Below are 18912 nucleotides of genomic sequence, written 5' to 3' on the forward strand. Positions count from 1 at the left end.
ATACATATACACAACCTTAAATATTGGAGATATCAATTTCTTTTATTAAGAAAATCTTTTTAGAATTGAATGTAGAACAACTTTTGTATAAAACTTTTTTTGATCCAATAATTTTTTTAGAATTAAGCCCGATTCACATAAATCGATTTATACATATACACAACCTTAAATATTGGAGATATCAAATTTTTTCATTAAGAAAATCTTTTTAAAATTTAATTTAGAACAACTTTTGTATAAAACTTTTTTTGATCCAATAATTTTCTATAATTAAGCCGGATTCAGATAATTCGATTTATACATATATGTTTTAGATATCATTTCTTTTTATTACAAAAATCGTTTTAGAATTCTAAATTCTTCACATTTAAAAATAATCGATTTAAAATTAATAATTTCCAATAAAATTTGCTGATTAAAGCCGTAAAAATTAATCGCAGGAAATTTTTTGGTTATTAGAAAGCACTCGCGATAACTTTTATCACACTCCAAAGTTAGTCAAAAAGATTCCAATTAAATTACGATAGTCGAAAAATTCCAAATTCGTGGTTGGTACAAGTTGGTACGAAGTTGATAACGAGGGAAATTCTTTCGCGAAAAAATCGTATAAATACTGCAGAAAAGGGCGTTTAAAATCAGAAGTAGTTTCGACTTCACGATGGTTATGAAGAATCATCTTGGTATTATGAGTTATATTCTACTCATGTGGTAAGTTAATCTTTACTTTTGCTTTAATAGTACTTTAATTTTTTTTGGCATAGTATTTGTATGTCTTATGCTAAACCAAGCATTCCCGATACATTACAATTTGGAGTTGCAACTTCGGCCTATCAAGTTGAAGGAGCATGGAATGAAGGCGAAAAAGGTGAAAATCAATGGGACAGGCTTACTCACGGGAAACCTCAGAAAATTAAAGACAAATCTAATGCTGATATTACCTGCGATAGTTACCATAAATTTATGGATGATGTGCAACTATTGAAAGCAATGAACGTCGATTTTTACAAGTTTTCAATATCTTGGTCGAGAATTTTTCCAACTGGCTACACCAACTCGATCAACGCTGATGGAATTCGCTACTATAACGATTTAATTGATGAGCTTATAGTGAATGGTATTAAACCGGTTGCGACAATGTTTCACTGGGACCTTCCCCAAGCACTACAAGAAAAAGGAGGCTGGATGAACGAACAATTAATTGATGTCTTTGAAACCTATGCTAATTTATTATTTTCAATATACGGAAATAAAGTCAGAGATTGGATTACTTTTGATGACCCGAACAGATTTTGCTTTGACAACTATTACCAAGAGGTGACCTTCGCGGACGGATTAATACATGAAGGTAATAGCGGGTACCTTTGTGCACACACCGTCCTAAGATCTCACGGACGAGTTTATAAAATATACAACACCCGCTATAGAACAAGACAGCGAGGTCGCATTGGGATCTCATTGGGCGCAACGTGGATGGAACGAGGCCTAAAATCTGAATCCGATGTTGAGTTAAGTCGACTAGCAATGGAAATTGAGGTAATAATTTATTCAAATTACTATTATTTATTACTAATTTAATTTGTTAGTTGGGATGGTTTGCTCACCCAATCTTTTCAAAAGAAGGTGATTATCCACCAGAACTTGCAAAGCAGTTGGAAATGTTCGCTCAACGACAACAAATGACTACCTTCAAACTTCCTGATTTTCCAAAAGATGAAGTAGAACTTATAAGAGGGAGCGCTGATTTCATAGGATTGTCTCACTTTATTTCCAAAATTTGCGACGGTAGTCGTCCTAATATAAATCAGGAAGGTAATCATTTGTTTGGAATTGATTTCTGTACTGAACATAGAACACCGCGGCCAACCGGTGTCTCATGGGTTAATCCTGTTCCATGGGGAATTAAAAATTTGTTGAAGTGGGTTAAAGAAGAATATAACAGTCCGGAAATCTTTATCACAGCAAATGGATATCCCGATTCTGGGAACGAACACGATTGTCGAAGAGTCCATTACATGAACGTAAGCTCCGTTTATTTCATAACGAGATCATTCTCATTATTATTTTATTCAGGTTTACTTGGAACACGTTGCCGCAGCCATAGAAGAGGATGGGTGCAATGTTACTGCTTATACAGTTTGGAGCCTTTTAGACAATTTCAATTGGTACAAAGGATACACGTAATAAACTTAATAATTAGATTACTTAAAGATTTATTCGTTATTATTTCAGTGAAAAGTACGGTCTTTACAGAGTAGATTTTACCAACCCAGAAAGGCCTAGGAAACCTAAATTATCTTCGGTAACATATGCCAATATTATAAAAACTAGAAAAATTGATTGGGGATTCTCTCCGGAACACTATCGTGAGTGTAGATGGAACAGACTCAACGAGACTGAGGATTAATTCGAAAATAATGAGCATAATCAATATTTTGCATTTTATATATTTATTGTTTCAAATATTAAATTATTATATTAACTAACATTCAATCTTGTGTTTTATTGCAATTTTTAACTGTTTCGATTTTCTGCACGGAATCCGATTAATACATTAACAAGTTGTAAAACTCGGCAAATTTTCTTACTTTTTTCAATATTTGTGCATCTGAGAGCAAAAGTGATGCAAAATTGTTAAAAATAAAATTTGCTACAACTTTTGTTCTAAAAGTTTTTGTAGTATGCAGGAATGTATACTACATGCAAGGAATTTTTCCGGAAGATACGAAAATCGCAAAGGTGCTGCTATTGCATAAAAAGGAGATATAAACGAATGCGAAAACTATAGACCAATATCTATTCTGCCCATAGTCTCGAAGGTTTTTGAAAAATTAATAGCTAAAAAGTTAGCTAGATCGCTTTGACCTTCTAAACAACAGGCGGCATGGTTATCGTAGTGGTAGGTAAAATATTACGGCAATAATGGATGTTATAGATTTTGCGTTTGATATGGTGAGTCATGATATAATATTGAGAAAATTATACTTTTATGGTATAAGAGGCCAAGAACTAAATCTCCTTAGCTCATATCTTGTGGGTAGGCAGCAATATGTTTTTTGGGAAAATAATACGTCTGGAACATCTAAACTAACAAGTGGAGTACCACAGGGATCAATACTGGGTTCTTTGTTATTCGTAACATACATTAATGATTTACCGTTTAATGTCCGTGAGGATATGTGTATTTCCGCAGATGATACTTCTGTATTAATAAAAGATTCTGATCAGCAATTACCACCTTTAAAGTCCTCCGCTGCTTCAACTCAGTCAAAGGAGTGGTTCCCGAACAACTGCCTGAAATTATTTATTTATCATTTATTGCCACCGACAAAAATACAAAATTACATAAGATACACTTAACTTAAACAGTATCAGCAAATGGATCATTTTATCGCACAAGCGATCTCTGCCAAATGACCCAACAGAACAAACAAAAATAAAAATAGTATTTGCTGAATATGGCAAGTAGTGACAATTAGATATTATTAACATCACCAAATAAGATTAAGCAAGAAAAGAAAAACAAAGAGAAAAATAAAGAAAAGACACAAAAAGAGAGAGAGAGAGCGACTAAAAGAAACTAAAAGAATCTGCCGGATATCAGTTGCCAACAACTGAGAGCAGTTGAAGAGAGGAAAAAAAGAGAAAGACAAAGAACAAAGAATCAGGAAACAGCCAGTTGAAGGGCAAGCAAGTGGCTCTTTAAAATATGTCTAAAATTAGTAATTCTAGAAATATTACGAATTTCAGAAGGCAGTCCATTCCACAGCGCAATCGACTGTACTGTAAATGATCTATGATAAATTTCAGTGCTATGAACGGGAAATGTAAGAATAGTATCAGAACGTGAACGAGTAGCAAGCTCATGAGTTGATAATTGCTGGAACCTATCTGATAAGTACTTTGGGTTGCAGTTATGAAGGATTTTAAATAAAATGGTTAATAAACGAAAGGATCTACGTCTCTCACAGGTTAACATCTGAATGTAATTGCGATACGGCGTTACATGCTCAAATCTATTTAGGTCAAATATGAACCGGATACAATTATTTTGTAGCCGCTGCAATTTACTCAGAAGAGTCACCGAGAGATCGGGATAAACCGCGTCCGCATAGTCAAAGTGAGGAAATATAAGAGAGTAACAAAGATTACGACGCACCACAGGAGGAAGAGAGCAGCGAAGTCTTTTTAAAGAGTGGAAGCAAGCATAGACTTTTCTGTAAACATGTTGAATTTGCGGTTTGCAAGACAGTGCAGAATCCATAAGGACTCCAAGATTTTTAACTGTGTTAGAAAACCGTATGACATTACCATCCAGCATCAGATCACTGCAGGCAGATGGATTAATCTTACCAAGTAATTGACGAGTTCCAAACACAATAGCTTGCGTTTTAACTGAGTTCAACTTAAGTCCGTATCTCCGAGACCAGTTCAAGACGTTTGATAGATCGTTATTAAGTCGCACAATAGCTGCCGGAAATTCAGCAACAGTAGTAGTAGTATATATCTGCAGGTCGTCGGCATACAAATGATAATTACACGAGATATAATTAGTAACACTATTAACGAACAAAGAAAAAAGTAACGGACCCAATACACTGCCCTGAGGAACACCACATTTGATTGCACAAGCAGAAGAAATTGAAGAGTTACCGCGTACGCACAAGGAGCGATGGGAAAGGTAGGATTGAAACCAAGAAACACAGGGGGGAGTGAATCCGTAGGCAGAAAGAGACGCTAAAAGAAGGCTGTGGTCGATAGAATCAAAAGCCTTGCTGAAATCGAGCAGTACCAACACAGTAACACATCTGTTGTCGCAGGCATACCTAATATCATCAGTAACTTTAATGAGAGCAGTAGTTGTACTATGCCCACTGCGAAAACCCGATTGCAACTCATTGTGTAAATTAAACCTCTCTAGAAATCCTTGGACTTGTAAATAAACTAAGCGTTCAAGAGCTTTTGATAGTACGGATAAAATTGAAATCGGACGGAAATCAGTGTTACATGAAGAGGACTTGGATTTGGGTATGGGAACGACATGAGCAACCTTCCAGACAGAGGGAAATAAAGACCGCTCAAAAGAAAAGTTGAAGATATGAGTTAAGGGAGGAAGCACTATATCCAGGATAGGAAGAAGAAGGTTGAGACCGATACCATCAGAACCCACGCAAGGGGACTTCGAATAAGTCAAAGCATCGCCTACTTCGATCGCGGTCACAAGCGTAAGAGAGAAGGAGCAAGATTTAAGAGAAGTAAGAATTTCATTAATTGTAGCCGCCTTAGTTACGTCATCGATGATCAGGGGAGGCTCTGCAAAAAAGTTTGCCATCGACTCACAATCAAGATCCATCCATTAAGAAATTAAATGAAAATAAAGCAGAATCAATTGTCATTGATATGAAATTACCCTCAAACTTACCCGCGGTGAAGTTCTTGGGTGTATCTCTTATTCCTAAGTTAACATGGAATCCACATATTGATATCATAAGAGAAAAATTAAAGTCAGCAATTTTTACAAGTTAGCCAAAATAGCCTATTTTGCAAATTTTCATGCTGTTGCAACATATGGCATAGTTGTTTGGGGTCATTCACCTGGCTTAAGAAGAATTTTTGGTTTGCAGAAGAAGGCGGTGAGAGCTTTATGCAATCTTAAAACTACTGACAGCTGCAAAGATGTATTTAAAACAGAATGTATACTTACCGTACCAAGTGCATAAATTTTGGCTACCTTGATGTATGTTTATGACAATAGAAGTGAATTTAATGCGAATGCAAACTTTCACACACACGACACAAGAGGCAAAAATGAACTAAGATTACCGTTACATAGGATAGAAGCAACTAAAAGATGTGCTGATTTCTGGGGAGTTACATTTTTTAACAAGTTGCCAAAAGAAATCATAACTATGGAACGAGGACACTTCAAAAAATGTGTGAAGTCAAATCTGGTCAAGAAAGCCTACTATGTATGGTCAGATTATATGCAGGATCAATTTGTGGAGTAACAAAGTTAATTTGTTTTATTACTATGTTTATACATTTATTTTAGTATTTGCTATTGACTTTTCAATGTGATACTATATTACTTACGTGAGTAAACACTAGTATAAAATTATGGTAGTATTTTGGAGCAAGATGTTAGAAATCATAGATAAAATTAATACATGACTTCAAAAAGTTGATATTACAAGCTATTTTTGTTCTCTTTTTTGCAATTAAATGTAATACATGCTTTGTTTTTGTTCATTATATTGACTTTGTTTAGTGCAATGAAAATATATTGACTTCTTGAGGTTGAACCTGAATTTTACCCTTGTTTATAGACCAGCCCCGGATCTTGAATTTTTTTAGGCGGGGCAAAAACTGAAAAATGCCGCCCTCGCCCACTTATATTTATTTTTACCTTTATCATTTATCATCTATATAATTTCAGCTATCAGATGTCTACTAATTGATTGACATTTGGACATAGCCTACATAGGCCTTCCGGAAAGAATGCATCCATCGCTGTTCTTTCTGTGTTAAGCCTATTTATTTACAGATATATAGACATGAACGTGTAGGATATATATTTTATACACAGCACAAGATAGGATTTAAAATAAAAATATGTATAATAAAAATAAAAATCAAATATATTATTGCATTTGTGAATTGAAATTAAAATTTTACTCTTCGAGCTTTTTGTTCAGCAAATAAATCTATGGCCTTGTCATAATTTATCTCGTGTGCAATTCGATTTTCTATCGCTAAGATTGCAAGACTCGATAAGCGTTCCTGGCACATAGAAGATTAAAGCAAAATTCAAATTCAGCATGGTAGCACAATTAAACCTCTTTTTAATTTCTGATATGATTCGATCAAATACCATCATTATTACTTTAGAAAATAGTTGAACAGGTTGGAATGTTTGTAATTCGTCTTCACACATCCCATCGAAATGTTTTTTACGTTTTGGAATTCGTTAGTTTTGCAAAATAGGGTCAACACCACTCTTTTAAGCAACTTCTTCAGCCTCTTTTATCCAATATTCCATTGGATTTTGTCTCATTTCAAAGTTTTGAGCAGACTATCTATTAGTGCGACGGAACGGGCAAGGATAATATCTTCGGGAAGCAAGGATAATTATTCGCCCAAATAGTTAAATTAAGAATAAATTTAAAATCCGTTATAGCAGTTAAGAGATAACCTGCATCGTATTTAGCTTCTGGAGCATGAGAAGTTTGCTTTTAATTTTTTCTAAGGCTTCCGCTATTTCTGGCAAATTATGTAATTCACAGCAACATATTTCGCCGACCATCTCGTCTGACTACTTCCTTTTAAATTTGTTTTAACGTATTTTTTCATAATGTCCCACCTAGTAGTGGAGCCAACAAAAAAGCAATATACTTTTTGAATCAGTCCAAATAAGTTAATACCTTCCTGGCATGATGAGGCAGAACGAACACCTACAAGATTTAAGGAGTAAGCCAAGCACGGTACGAACTCGGCCAGCTCATTCCTTTCTGCAATCTTGGCTTGTACCCTTTCGCAATTAGCCAACGTCCTGTACCACATAGAACATACTTCTACTATTATTTATTCCGTGGTCAAAGTTAAGTAAATGATGAATTGTCTATTCGTCTGTAAAGTGTGAATTTGGCCGCCCTCTGAACTTGCCGCCCAGGGCGTATACCCCGGCTTGCCCCCCCTAGATCCGGGGCTGTTATAGACATATAGTTATTCACCCGGTCGAGTTGGGTTACTCCCGCTCGTGCTGCTTCTAGCGGCAAACAAGAAAAACATCATTTTATGAATGAATTTAAACCTTGTGCTAACTAACCTTCTGCTAACTAACCCTCTGCTAGTTATAGTAAAATTTAATTTTAAGAATACATAAATCACTCTGCCATCTAGGCATCACGATCACAAATCGTAAACAAGGATATTATTTGGCGAACATTGATATAAACGAAATAATAAAAACAGAAATCTTTTCAAATAATAATCAAATGTTTCAATTAATGTAGTATTCTGTATTATCGATATTTTGTGCTTGGTGACAAAATGTATTTAAATCAATACGAAAGGTAAAAGAATTTGGATATAATATGAAACTATTGAATTGAATGGATTTTCCAATGTAATTAATTTTAGGTTAAGTTGTTTTTAAATGCGTTTGTTGTGCCATCTTTGGTATAAAAGTGTAAGTAAAGGGCATTTATCGGTTGAGACGGGCGCGGCACACCACGACCAACTCCATCAGGCAACGGGCAACGGCATGCGCTGAAAGGAGTTAGTAAAGTGCAGCTATACGACAACCAACAAGCCATCGCCCGAAAACCAAGAGAAATAACGGTGTTAAATCCAACGGTGAACGTACGGTAAGTTGAAACTTTTTCCTGTTTTGCCTCAAGCCAGCCTCCTTCCCCTCTGGAGCCGGCACATAAACGAGTACGATTATAAACGAATAAAATCGCAAGTGCCGCAAAAGCGATGGATATTCTACATCTAAGTGGGGATTTGTTCATCATCAAGCCTTGAGCCATGACAGTGAACTAAAACATACACAGTGCGGAGTTAAATTTAAAAGTACCCGTGGAGAAGATATCCAAGTGCCCCCCAAAAACCCGAGCCCCCGAAGTACTCACAGCTCGAGTATACCAGTTGCTCCTACCGGAAGAAATCGACTCTGCCCCCACGGACACTCTTGGATTTCGGCCGATTTGGGCATTTGTTTTGGATACGACGTACGTATCTTCTAAATTCCTTTTTGTTAGACGGCAGAGGGGCATATCTTTTTAGATTTTTTCAACAACGATCTCAAAAAAAATCTTTCTAAAAAAATAGTATTTTCATAATCTTCATATATTTTTTTAAAACCTCCTTTTCCTCTAGATGTTTCAAGAAACAACCAAACAAATTTCCGCTAATTCTATTTTCTAGCTTTTTTATTTCAATATTCTTCTTTTTAACACGCTTTTTGCTGTGATAAAAAAATTATTAAGTGCTTGTAATTAATATCCAATTAAAATTTTCCTACTTTGGGTAGACTCCTGATGATTGTGATTACGCACTGAAATTGGTAAAGTCGACATTTCAAAAATGATATCCTATCTACTTTTGTTTCAACCTAAATTCCATTTGGTTAGATAGCAGAGTTGCATATCTTTTTGTATATTTTTGTTCCAAATTCTTTATTTATTTTCCTGCCTTTTTTATTTGAGTTTTCTTGTCTCAGTCTTTTTTATTTTTTTTTAACAAATTTCCTGTTGTGGTCTCTGTTGTTACCGCGATGAATCAGCCTTTGCTTTTTGTAGAATATTTGGCGGTGGTTTGCAAACTATAAAAAAAAGTTGGCTAAATTTTGTCCTGAGAAGAAAAACTTTTAAAAATCCCCGTTTTTTCCTTTCAGGGTAAATAGGATTGGTGATTGATCTTAATTGTTGGTGGTCAAGATGCGCGAATACAAGATTGTCGTTCTGGGCTCGGGAGGTGTAGGAAAATCCGCGCTTACCGTCCAATTTGTGCAAGAGATTTTCGTTGAAAAATATGATCCGACCATTGAGGATAGCTATAGGAAACAAGTTGAAGTTGACGGTCAACAGTGTATGTTAGAAATTTTAGATACTGCCGGAACGGTATGTTCGTCAATTTTGTATCATTAATAAATACTAATTAAAATGCCTCAATTAGGAACAATTTACGGCAATGAGAGATTTGTATATGAAAAATGGTCAGGGATTCGTCCTGGTTTATTCAATCACTGCACAATCAACATTCAATGATTTACAAGACTTACGAGAGCAGATATTACGAGTGAAGGTAAGATATTTTGTTGTATTTTTTATCCTATACAAACATTAATCATTTTTCATGTTATCAAACCTGATATGATAAGGCTATAGTTACACTTGGTGACGACACAAATATTAACGGGAATTTTGCGTTTTTTACATGTTCCCCCTATTTTTCCTGTCAAATCAATTTCGCCATAACTAAAAATATTTACCACAAAACATATTTGTTGTAGATAAGCTTGTAAAATAAAAAAAAAATCATTTCCTTTCATCATTCAGTCTCAATTAAAATTAGTCACCCATTAAACGACTATTCACATTCACATGACTCATGTATCATAACTATCACAACTACTTGTTATGATAATTGAGTGGAAAAAATTATATCGAATTAAAAAAATAAATAAATAAAATTGATTGATATTAATTTTTTTAAAATTTATTTAGGATACAGATGACGTGCCCATGGTGTTGGTTGGAAATAAGTGCGATTTAGAAGAGGAAAGGGTAGTGGGCAAAGATCAGGGAGTAAATTTGTCGCGCCAGTTCAACTGTGCCTTCATGGAGACATCAGCCAAAGCAAAAATTAACGTAAAGGATGTAAGTAAATGCAAAGATTTAAGAAAAATCTGGTTTTTATGAGGATACTTATTCATATATACAAGGTGTCTCATGTAATTGTTAAAAGAACTTAATATTAAAATAGAAGATATGGGTATCTTCTGTATCAGAGCATCATACAAGCATTATTATTGTAGGATACATAATTCTGAAGCGGTCTTTCTCATAACATTTTTCCGAAATGTTTATAATAACCGCACGGGAACTGTTTAAAGTTGTCCAATAACAATTTTCCGTGAATCAGGGAAAAAGTTTATTTCTCTGCATGGCGCGGTGGACTGGCCGGGGGTGAGATGTTTGTTGAATTGCTATTGGATAAGTTTAAACAGTTCCCATGGGGTTATTCACGCCATATATTATATTATTAATTATTCATAATAATATATATTCAGAATAATGTATCCTACAACCGTGTAATGCTCTGATGTGGAAGATACAGGACACCCTGTATACCCCATTGGGGTAAAATATTAAGTCTGTTTTGGTTCAAGAGTTCAGTAGTTCCAAACAGTTCTGAATCTTTCTGCGCATACATACTTATTTATTTATTTAAATGTGTTTGGGATGCAGTCGGGTCAAGCCCAGCGAAACATCCGCTAATAAGTACAATAAAAAATATGCAGTTAACAAGAATTCTTAACAAGAATGGATAATTCTGAATAACAAGAAAAACGAGAATGGTTGAAATTAACAATAATATGCATATAATATATAATATATTAACAAAAGTAAAAACAAAAGAAAAAACTGTCAGCCTATGTTGTACGCAATGCTCAATGCCAGGATACACCATGAACTTTCCTTTTAAACGACGACAAGGTGGCAGCGAATATGTCAGAATCTGAGCTATAATGGTTGAATCGCGAAGTTTGAAAGCGCATAGGTATTACTGCGCGGCACAAAGAATAGTGACCTTTAAACTGTATCTCAGAGAGTTTCGTGGAGCAGTCAACAATACCGTTAATAAGTTGCCTGGAGGAAAGCTGCGGGATGCTGAAAACTATGCATCGCTGGGCGTAGTCGCAGTAAGGTCTCTTACGCGACTAAGAACGTTTTTGTGTGCAAGGTACCTAAGAAAACGCTTTTGTACTTGCTTCAAGCGATCAATGTAAATGCGATACTGGGGGTTCCAAACTGTAGATGCATAGTTAAGTACTGAAGACACATAGGCGAAATAAAATAAACGAATATAGGATAGATCAGTGAAGGGTCGGCATGTACGACATAAAAAGCCGAGGCTTTGTTAACAATAGAATCAATGTGAGTTTGGAGTCGAAAAGAACGCCAAGATCTCTAACGCATTCGGATTGTTTGGAGGGTGTTAGAACCAAGCAAGTAATCAAAAGCAGTAGGATAGCGTTTACGTGTGAAAGTAATCTTGCTGCACTTGTCATAATTAATATAAAGATTATTAATACAATATGCTTGTAGTCTGTCCAAGTCGCTTTGCAACTTTGCACAGTCTTGAAGCGAGCAAATAGGTGCAAATATCTTGCTGTCGTCGGCATACAGAAGAAATTTTGAGTGGTGAAAGCAGGTATTAATGTCGTTGATGACAATACGCAATATGCAATTTCTATGCGTGGGAAAGTTTAGAACCACAAAACTCTTGGACCAAAACAGCGAGCTTTACAAGCTATTATAATTCGGAACCACAACAAAAATTTAGTCAAAAACAGTTTTTTTACAATATATACAATGAGTAACCAAATAAATACACAAAATTGTCAATATTAGGTAGTCAAAATCCACATTGCGTAAGAGGTCCTCACACCCAACAACATTTTTTCCTTTTATGATTAGATTTTCTGATCTAACTCAGTCCAAACAAGACTTATTTTTGTAACAAGATACTATGCAGCTTCCAATTAAGCTTATTTAAACCAACTATTTCCTGATTGATTTGAAAGGCATTTAGGTTATTATTAATATCTAAGTGCTAAATCTTTGACGACGTCATAATATTTTTATCGTTCATAATTCTTTCTCCTTCAATTTTCTTGCTTTCCAGACTCATTTTTACCTGGACTTCTTCTTTCATCAACTTTAAGTTCCCCACCAAGATAACTATCTTTCCTCAATAAATTCCTACATTGATTGTATCATTTTATTTCTCTTGGTTATACCTGTTCCTTTCTAAAATAACGTTATTTCTCAAAATAGTTCTCAATTCTCCTGCTTGTATGATCCCTTTACTTGACCTGTCAAGATCATCTCCCATCTGCTTATTTATTACTTCAAATATTTTATATAGGCATTGAAAATAATACTATTGCTTCTATTTATTATTTCTTTTAGTAATAGTATAATATCATCCCGTTACTTGTATTCTTTGCAGTTGTAAATAATTTCTTTGTTAACGATTTACGTTGCTTGATAATTTCATCCATAAATATAACAAACAGTAATGGGCTCCTCATTCTATTAAGATTCTATTAAGATTTCCCAACTATTCTTCCTGGGTGGGTTATGAAAAGCCTTTTCAAGGTTCAAAAACACCTTTATAGCTACACTTTGTAATGTGTAACTGTGATTAATGCTTTTTCCCAGATCACAGTCATATCTTGTTATATATTGTTACATGTAATTTCTTAATCGACTTTATTTTCTTGTTTATGTTATTCTTATTTAATGAATTTGAATAACAATTTTGTGTATTGAATTATTCACCTTATCTTGATTGACAAACCTAAATTTGTAGGCGGAATTAATCAGAAATAACAATCTCTTTGTATTGTTTGTTATTGCATCCTTAAATGACTAAGCAAAAAGAATTGCTGAGTAAACGGAACCAATTGTTAACTTAAATATAATAATAAATTTTTTGTTGTTGTAGATATTCTATGATTTAGTGCGGCAAATCAATAAAAAATCACCAGAGAAGAAGCAAAAACAGAAGAAGAAATCAATCTGTGCGCTCCTATAAGAAAAGGTATAAAAGAACCAAAATGATCAATATCGTTTATTAGACTATCTTTATTATAAATATATACATATATATATATTTCTATAAATATATGTGTGTATATTCATCTAATATGTATATTAGGACAAAGTGAGTAAGACGTGAAGGCAAGTGCGGATATGGGAGCATCGCCCCCCACTCACCGTCTCGGGCACGGCGCGCGTCGCTATTTTATTTAAAACTATTTCATCAATATTTGTATTTGTAATCTAACCGTAACAATATATGTGAGTTAAAAATTTTTCGAAAAAAATAAAATCAAAGTTATTGCATTTTTAGAAATATCGTCAATAACTAAATAGTAATTAACTCTATCGCTCTACGTTAGTGAGAAAACAAAAACATAACAAAAAAAATAATAAATAAATAACGCGGAGAGATGATAATAGAATTTCATATAAATCTACTGCCAATGAAAAAGTGGTGTGTCAAAACGCGTAGGTAGTTTTTAGTTATTTTTTGTCATATTTCTTTACTTATTACAATTTTTCTTTTCTTTTTATTATCAATTTTTTTTTAAATAAATTTGTTTCGGATCTAAAGACTATCCAAAACGGACAATATATTTAATAATTTTTTTTCGACCGGGAGTGTGTTTTTTCCCTTTCGTTGTTTTAATTCCCGTAGCGAGTAAGCGTTGTAGGGTGTAGCACCAGTGCATATCTAAGAAAAAAACTAATAAAAACATTTAAAAAAAACAAATAAATCGTTTTCCAAAAATAACTTTTTTAAATTTTAAAGATGTTCGTTTTCACCTTAATATTATCGAGTAAGCATTACACCGAGTCCGTTTTGATCCCGATTAATTAATAATTGTGCTATCAAGTAACTTGTATACCAAATATATGTAGGGTTAAAAATTCATTTATCTCGTATAGATTCTTCGACAATGTGCTTACTCCACAATAGTAAAAGGTCGAGCAAAGATCAATATTTATAAATAAAAACTCACTGTTCATTTCGAAACAGTTACCAGGTCCAAAAAGATGCAAAAAATAAGACATAAACGAAGTTAAAACAAGCTCGAATATATAGGTACTTGTGATATAATTAAAGATAAAAAAAATGACACTACGAGCACTCGATTTGTGTCCCATTTGCCAAATTTCATCTACTTAAGTAAGAAAAAATGTATTGGTAATTTTTAATAACAAAAAAATAAACAAATAAGTTGTTAAAAATTATTAAAAATCATTAAAGTGTTATAGTTACGTAAATTTTAGGATTAAAAAGTCATTTCATACAATCAACTTAGCGGTAAGTCTTAAAATTAAATTAAATAATATAAGGTATGTTCTAGCAACTTTAGAAAAGGTTGGAATTACTTTAAATTTCCAACTGTTTACAAACACTGCTAAAACAAACCTATTAAAAAATAGAATAAAAAAGACTAATTCTTTAACTTAATTTTTGTGTACCGCCCTAGAAGCAATAACGTATGCCTTTCGCGTTGAGTTGACTCTTACAGACTCGTTTTGGGACCATAGTTTCGATTTCGTTTTCCGGAATCCCCCGTAAAGGTGCTTCCAGCGTAGGCGTTCCGTTTAACAATTAAATAAAACGAAATAGTAAAGAAATAAAAATAGTCGTCTTAAAAAAAATAACGATGAATTACGTGATATATAAACGTTATAGACTTATGTGTGTTTTTATAATATGTATGTTTCATTAAGTAGCTGTTAACGGGGGAAATGAACAGTGAGTTGCGTCGAGTTTGGATTAGTGTGCGTTAAAAAAAAGAAAATAAAAAGACTTTTGTGATAAGGGGACACCGAGCTTTTTTTCGTGTACGTGGGTATAGCCGCTCTATTCTTCGCACCTGCCTATTGCACAAGTGAAGTCGCGGATTCAAATTGAAGTTAAAAAAAAATAAAAAATATATATATAAAAATCGAAAAAACAAGTTGAAGCATTGAGATATATCCAGACGCAGACTTTTGTCACACATACCGCTCGCCAAAAAAAAGAAAAAAAAGATAAAGAAAAAAAATCTTTTCGAAATTCCGTTATACATAGTTAATATATACATATATATATACATCTATATATATATAATATATTTTTCACAGGATACTTTTTCTAGATTCGAATCACAAATATATGTATCGGTTGAAAGAATCATTTTTTCCATTGAGATCAATTTGACGAAAAATTGTATAAATCGATCTTGTTGTTTTTTAATATAAATGTATGTTAATGTATTCTAATGAGATAAATATAAATGAGAAACTGAAATATTTTATCAGCTTTTAATTTTTGTACGTATTAAGTCTTCCGAAACATTTAAAATACACTTTTAATTTTAAAAAAATTATCTTTTTTTTTAATTTAACTTTAATAACTGCTTTTTCGATGTACAAGATTTTGAATAAAAGTGCCTAAAGTGGAACGAATTATTAAGATACACTATTTTTGGAATCATATTTCTACATTCTGGGTAAGTATCGACTAAATTGTCGTTGGATATCATTTTACTAAACGTTATAGTGCAAAGGGAGAGGAGATCCTGAAGGCAAAGTGGTAAGTAGAAACGTACTTTAAAGTGAAGTGGCAAATTTAGGAATTTATGATTTGTAACTAAATCTATGTTAAGATGTGTTATGGATTATGTTATTATTAATAGATATGAACAATTTTTATTAACAAATTTTCATCCTATCAATCTTATTTTTAGAGTAACAAATATTTTATCTCCAAAACGGTACTTTTTAAAGATAAAAAGTTTTAATTAAGAAATGGAACTGTTTATGGATTATGTTTTAATGATTCATTATGAACAATTTTTATTAATAAAATTTTCCCCTGTCGTTTATAATTTTTGAATTACGTTTAATTTTAATAACTACAAAATTTAGGGGTTATGAATTCTAACTAAACAACAACCATTGTTAGGTTGAAATGGGTTATGGATTATGTTGTTATTAATATATATCAACAATTCTAATTAATACATTTTCTCTACATCGATCTTACTTTAAGAATAACTCTCAAAAAGGTGCATATTAAGTATAAATAGAAATATTTAATGTTAAATTATTTATGGATTATGTTTTAATGATTCATTATGAACAATTTTTATTAATAAAATTATATACTATGGTATATAATTTTTGAATTATATTTGAGTTATTTTTTATATTTTGTTAGATATGATGAGCATCATAGTTTCTTTCTTACCTTAATATGCTAAAGCTTTATCCAAACTAATAAAAGCAACTTTTTATTTATTTCATTTTGTTTTATTAAATAATGATAGTGTGCTATAACAAAGTCATGCGCCTATACATATACATTTTCTTATAAATTAAGTAACATCTTTATTTATTTTTTTTTTCATAATGATAGTGTGCTATAACAAAGTCATGCACCTATACAAATACATTTTTTTTAATTAAAGAACATTTAAATAAACAAATAAACAGAAATATCTTAACTAAACGAAACAATTTGATTTTTTGTGATTCTTTTTAAGTTACATGTTAGGGCGGTCAACATAAAAAGCTAAAATCATGGAGTGACGTACACCTCCACTCATTTGAACAATTCTCTTATTCTCCAAGGCTCTTGAGCTGACTGCGAATGGATTGAGACGATCAGCAATGTCTCCGGTTCCTAATTCTCCACTTGATCCGGTGCCCCAAACGATTAGGCCCATTTCATCGGTTGCAGCGAATGAGCAATCAGCTCCAATTCCAATTTCTGATACTCCCAAGCCTTCAAGGCACGGAATCGAAGTCAACATTGGTGTGCTTCTTATGTTATAACCTAAGCCTAATCGCCCCCCTTCTTGGCGTCCCAAAACGTACACTTTCTTGTTTATGTCCAAGCCAATGGAACGTTCGAGGGTGCAGCGAATGTTTTTCCAGGAGTATTGTGAGAAATCAGGCGATACAGTTGGCATATAAATCTTTTGAGGGTCTGCAATTCCCAACTGACGGAATTGATTGTATCCCCACGCGTATACATCGTTGGAATCTTTTACTTTCGCGAGTGTGGTGTCTCCCCCTGCCCAGATATTTTCAAATTTGAGATCGTTGTCGATTTTGATCGGGTACAAAGCCAAGTGTTTCTCCATTGAGTTTTGGCAGTATCTAGTAGCGCTATGATCGGGAATACGACCTAATTGGCCATATTCCGAGCATCCTATGGTGCAAACAACACCAGATTTTGTTAAAGCAACAAAATGATTAAAACCGGAAGCGATCTTGACAACCGGCTCTTTAGAAAACATTAAGACGGGCAGTGCTTGTTGGCCCCCCAACGTTAAACCAATTGTACCATACGAATCTTTGAAATCTCCCCAAGCGTACACGTGACCATTATCTAATAAAGCTACTGTGTGGCACTCACCAGCTGTAACCTGGATCGCTTTTCCTGGAAGCTGAACAACCCCAGGACTAAATTTTGTGTTGTCAGCATCAAGAAGTCGACCCAATTGACCAAAACCATTGTGTCCGAACGTGAGCACAACCCCTTTATCAGAAACGCATACCGAATGGTTAAGTCCTGCGTGTATTCCAATAATTTCGTGGTCCATTTTCACCCACATCGGGTATTTCGTCTCCAAATAGTGTACTCCCAATCCCAATTGGCCCATTTCTCCATTTCCAGTTGTAAATAGGAACGATTTCGGTATTGGTTGATACGAGGTGGATGCCTGGCTGATAGTAAACTTTGAGCGTTCACGTCCTTTTTTCGGAGGTTGCGATTCCGCTGCTTCCTCTACTGCCTCACATAATTGTTCCAGCGGTGGTAAATTATCACGTTGAGCCATTTTTCTTAAGAATTATTAGGATTTTCCTCAAACAAAAAGGTTTTTGCTTCCACACAAAAAACGCCGTGTAAACTAAATGTCGGTTAAAAATTCGACTGTCTTTTGTTTTAACAGTTTGACGCAAATTTTCAAAAAGTTCTCGAACAATTTTTAAAACTAATTTATTTTTTTAAATATTGATGCTTATTAATCGTATTTATTAATAGTGAGTTAATAAAACTGAATTTAAAGTAAATTTAAAGTTAGGATAACGTTTTTGGTAACAACGATCTACTACGCATGACGAGACATGCGCACTAAATTTAAATGTTTTAATTATCTTTTTAGTATTAATTTGTAGGTTTTAATATAAATGTTACGTTTTAATGTACCGAAATATAGTTTAAAAGTGCATTAACAAACCGAACTTAAAACACTACTGAATGTAGACACAACTAATCGTGATTTAATCGCTAACGTTACGCCACCTATCGGTTGATTCGTGAAGTATTAAACTAAGTACGTTAATAACCTAAAATAATTTTTTTTACGCAATAAATTGATAAACTGCCTTATTTTAATATGTTTAGAATAAGAAATTTGGGAATGTGACTTATTCCTGATGTTTTTTATAGTTTAAATTTGACGTTTTTAGGTTATTTTGGCTATGAAGATAAGTTTTTAGTAAATTTCTTTCATAAATAATTAATTCATTCGTTTTCTGGTTGATTCTTGCAGAAGCTTTAGTTCAAAAATATCCTGAGATGTTTCAAACTTTCTTTCAATAATGCTGT

At 33.5% G+C, this 18912-nt stretch overlaps 3 protein-coding genes across 4 annotated transcripts; 2 read left to right on the plus strand and 1 right to left on the minus strand.

Annotated features, from left to right (window-relative positions):
* Positions 1 to 494: 494 nt before the first annotated feature.
* Positions 495 to 2490, plus strand: LOC111425351 (myrosinase 1-like). Its single transcript, XM_023059328.2, has 5 exons — positions 495 to 708; positions 762 to 1533; positions 1584 to 2018; positions 2071 to 2177; positions 2230 to 2490. Exons 1-5 carry the CDS (start codon positions 659 to 661, stop codon positions 2402 to 2404), a joined length of 1539 nt encoding a protein of 512 aa, XP_022915096.2. The 5' UTR covers positions 495 to 658; the 3' UTR covers positions 2405 to 2490.
* Positions 2491 to 8209: 5719 nt separating this feature from the next.
* Positions 8210 to 13724, plus strand: LOC111425166 (RAS oncogene family member Rap1). 2 transcript variants are annotated; one of them, XM_023058972.2, is made up of 6 exons: positions 8210 to 8729; positions 9395 to 9620; positions 9676 to 9804; positions 10227 to 10379; positions 13237 to 13332; positions 13450 to 13724. In XM_023058972.2, exons 2-5 carry the CDS (start codon positions 9438 to 9440, stop codon positions 13324 to 13326), a joined length of 555 nt encoding a protein of 184 aa, XP_022914740.1. In that variant the 5' UTR covers positions 8210 to 8729; positions 9395 to 9437; the 3' UTR covers positions 13327 to 13332; positions 13450 to 13724. The 2 variants fall into 2 exon arrangements, with proteins under 2 accessions (XP_022914740.1, XP_022914739.1); XM_023058971.2 differs by lacking the exon at positions 13450 to 13724 and having other exon boundaries at positions 8221 to 8363; positions 13237 to 13405.
* Positions 13725 to 16709: 2985 nt separating this feature from the next.
* LOC111425499 (regulator of chromosome condensation-like) lies at positions 16710 to 18139 on the minus strand. Its single transcript, XM_023059567.2, has one exon. It carries the CDS (start codon positions 18137 to 18139, stop codon positions 16838 to 16840), a length of 1302 nt encoding a protein of 433 aa, XP_022915335.2. The 3' UTR covers positions 16710 to 16837.
* Between the last annotated feature and the right edge of the window lie 773 nt (positions 18140 to 18912).

Source organism: Onthophagus taurus, chromosome 8, assembly GCF_036711975.1.
Source record: "Onthophagus taurus isolate NC chromosome 8, IU_Otau_3.0, whole genome shotgun sequence".
Lineage (NCBI taxonomy): Eukaryota > Metazoa > Arthropoda > Insecta > Coleoptera > Scarabaeidae > Onthophagus > Onthophagus taurus.

Coding starts and splice junctions, on each gene's coding strand:
- LOC111425499 (XM_023059567.2), bottom strand. CDS start 18,139: ATGGCTCAACGTGATAATTTACCACCGCTGGAACAATTATGTGAGGCA.
- LOC111425166 (XM_023058972.2), top strand. CDS start 9,438: ATGCGCGAATACAAGATTGTCGTTCTGGGCTCGGGAGGTGTAGGAAAA. Junction 9,621..9,675: donor TTTTAGATACTGCCGGAACG/GTATGTTCGTCA, acceptor TGCCTCAATTAG/GAACAATTTACGGCAATGAG. Junction 9,805..10,226: donor AGCAGATATTACGAGTGAAG/GTAAGATATTTT, acceptor AAATTTATTTAG/GATACAGATGACGTGCCCAT.
- LOC111425351 (XM_023059328.2), top strand. CDS start 659: ATGGTTATGAAGAATCATCTTGGTATTATGAGTTATATTCTACTCATG. Junction 709..761: donor AGTTATATTCTACTCATGTG/GTAAGTTAATCT, acceptor TTTTTGGCATAG/TATTTGTATGTCTTATGCTA. Junction 2,178..2,229: donor AATTGGTACAAAGGATACAC/GTAATAAACTTA, acceptor TTATTATTTCAG/TGAAAAGTACGGTCTTTACA.